Below are 2,954 nucleotides of genomic sequence, written 5' to 3'. Positions count from 1 at the left end.
GAGTGAAAACGGACAAATAAATCTCACCGTTTGGACACTTGGCTCCACGCAGTTGGCTTGGAGAGTAACGATCGCGTCCCCCTCGCGAGATAGATCCAGTCGACGATAGGTTCGAGGGTTTGGCACACTGCGCTGTACAAACGGGCGATATGAGCGTGAAGCGCGATCGGAGATTGACAGCGGCGGCGCTCTCGTTGGTTGACGATAAACAGCTACACACCTGTACCGATCTAAATCGATGGCAACGACATGATGGCACCCAACCCGTGGGCGAGGAATCTCATTAAGTCCTGACACAATACAAGATCCTGAAACATACAGTAGTCGACAACCCATGCTAACGTTCGTCATTCCGCTTCCATTCTATCTTGCGTGATTGCATGATTGCCAATCACGATGAAGGGAATGGCCCTGAGTCTGGAAGAAGAAAATAAGTCGACGCATCTCTGGCAGCCTGCGCAGCGACGCATCTATATAAACCCCGTGCGGCTTCTTCCATTCCCCAACGTTAGCTCGATCACCCCCTCAAGCGCCCCTCACGCGCCCCTCACGCGCCCACAACTAATCCACTATGCTTCGACTAAACTTCCCCCTCACCACCCTTCTCCTCCTCCTCTCGCTCAGCCTCTGCTCCCTTGCGCAGCCCAGCCGCGACTCTGGGCCGTCCCGTTTCACCCGCAAAAAGTATGTCACTATCAGCGGCAAGCGCATGGCCTACGTGGAAGTGGGCACTGGCGACCCCATTGTCTTCCTTCACGGCAACCCGACCTCCTCGTACTTGTGGCGCAATATCATGCCCTTCCTCGAAGGCAAAGGGCGTCTCATCGCCCCTGATTTAATCGGCATGGGCGACTCCGACAAGCTCGACAACAGTGGCCCAAACCGCTACACTTTCGTCGAGCACACCAACTACCTCTTCCCGCTGCTCGAGGCCATCGGCGTGAAGGAGCGCGTCACCCTGGTCATCCATGACTGGGGTTCCGCTCTAGGCTTTCTGTGGGCGTACTACAACCGCAATAATCCCGAAGCGGTCAAGGCCATCGTGTTCTTCGAGGCGCTTGTCGCCCCCTTCCCCTCGTTCGACGAGCTTCCAGACGGCACAGAGGAGTTTTTCCGCCCCTTGAGGAGCCCGGCGGGCGAGAAACTGGTGCTGCAAGAGAACTTTTTCCTGGAGGAAGCCCTCTTTGGTACAGAAAATTTCAGCGAAAAGGATAAAGCAGTCTACCGCAGGCCGTATTTGAAACCAGGAGAGTCGCGTAGGCCAATGCTGACGTGGCCGAGGCAAATTCCCATCGGTGGTAAGCCGGCGGATGTCACCGCACTGATCGGTGCGTACTCAAAGTGGCTCGGGAAGGCAAAGATTAGGAAGTTGTTCATTAACGCTGAGCCGGGCATCCTTTCGTCTTTTGCCAGGCCGATTGTGCGGAAGTGGCCTATGCTGACGGAAGTTACGGTTCCGGGATTTCATTTCATACAGGAGTCAGTCCCGGACAGAATTGGCCGGGCTATTAAGAAGTGGTTGTGATTGTATCAGAAGAGGTTATGGCAGAGTTGCCGCCTGTTATCGTTAACTAAATGATAGACTTAGAGTTTATGTTCAAGTGACTGCACGAGCAGTTCATCGCAATAACGGGAGCTTGCACAAATTGTGTACGATATTTCGCGTTTTCGCTTCCTTTTGTTAACAAATGTAAGTTCGAGAAAAATGTGATGTGTACCTTCTTTTGTCTGCTCAACGTACCCCTCAAAATTTCGCAGAAGTGGAGTTTGTCTGTGCGAAGAAACAGTGACAACTTTTTGCACCCCTGACCCGCATACACTGTATGCTTGCCAATGCTGGCTTGTGTGAAGTGGTGGCGAAAGGGGAGAAGAACGTGCGTTCGAACGGGCGCCTCCAGTTCCGGACATTTGGCAATTTAAAAGAATACGTGCCATTGTAGTTCGTTGAACGAGGTTGTTCTTGTAGTGGTTGAAGCAATTACCCTGTTCACAATAGCAACCTTATGGCGGGACTTTTCTGGCAACAGGATGTACGCATATTGCTCACTGTGCCAGGGTCATGATCTGTAAGGACAATGGGATTAGGTGCGTTTTTCAAAGTTATGTCACTGGAAATTACTTCGGAAGGCTAACTGTTGACTTGAATGGTATTGTTGGAGCGAAGAGAATAGTCTTTCTCTATTCGAAGATATGCGATTGAAGATAGTGTAGTCAGCACAGCGGCGGATCGTTGTGGTGGCCACCTCGGGTATATGATATGCAGTCCCGCAGTGTCTCAGTCTCTATGCGATATACTTGTTTCGTAGAGCAGCAACTTCAGTCCCGTTTTTACACATGCGCGGTTTCTATTTGCCGCACATTTAGCCGTAGTAAGGCCATGTGCCTGTTGAATAGCAGAGTGGAGACATGTACAGAGCTTAACTCTGAAAACAGAAAGAGTGATTACAGTCACTGCTTGCGCTCGGGAGGGGTGTGAGAACGGTTCATGAAGTTCAGGTGTAACCTCTAGTGTCTAGACGACAAGCGATTTGCCTCATATGAGGCCGCTTTTTGCAAAAAGATATACATTAGCGTTGTCCATAACATAACGCGTTGTTTTTTTATACATATATACATTAGCGTTGTCCATAACATAACGCGTTGTTTTTTTCCATTTGCCCACAAACTCGCTGGACGTAAAGTAACCCCGAGTTTGAAAAATCCCACCGGGAGTTTTGCGGACTGACCTCCAGCAAGGTATACCGGCCCGCAACAAACGGAAGTCTGATATATCGTTGTGTGGCCCAACGGATCACGTGCACCTGCATGACTACTTGCTGAAGCGACCATTGTAGGTCGCCACGAGGATAGAAAGGTTCTCAGTCGAAAGGATAGAAAAGTTCTCAGTCGAATGGGCGATGTGTTTCGTCTTCTTGACAGGCTGAGGGGGGGGGGGGGGGGGGGGGGGGGGGGGG

The 2,954-nt window shown here is 51.2% G+C and overlaps 1 protein-coding gene; it reads left to right on the top strand.

The window, feature by feature from the left end:
- Positions 1-571: 571 nt before the first annotated feature.
- CHC_T00009155001 (Haloalkane dehalogenase, putative) lies at positions 572-1,734 on the top strand. XM_005710789.1 is given in 2 exon segments: positions 572-1,525; positions 1,526-1,734. 1 exon segment carries the CDS (start codon positions 572-574, stop codon positions 1,523-1,525), a length of 954 nt encoding a protein of 317 aa, XP_005710846.1. The 3' UTR covers positions 1,526-1,734.
- Positions 1,735-2,954: the final 1,220 nt, after the last annotated feature.

Source organism: Chondrus crispus, genomic scaffold (genome assembly GCF_000350225.1).
Source record: "Chondrus crispus Stackhouse genomic scaffold, scaffold_628, whole genome shotgun sequence".
In the NCBI taxonomy this organism is placed as follows: Eukaryota; Rhodophyta; class Florideophyceae; order Gigartinales; family Gigartinaceae; genus Chondrus; species Chondrus crispus.
This window is presented reverse-complemented; position numbering and strand designations above follow the sequence as displayed.

Bases quoted from the DNA above. Each gene is read 5' to 3' on its own strand.
- CHC_T00009155001 (XM_005710789.1), top strand. From the start codon at position 572: ATGCTTCGACTAAACTTCCCCCTCACCACCCTTCTCCTCCTCCTCTCG.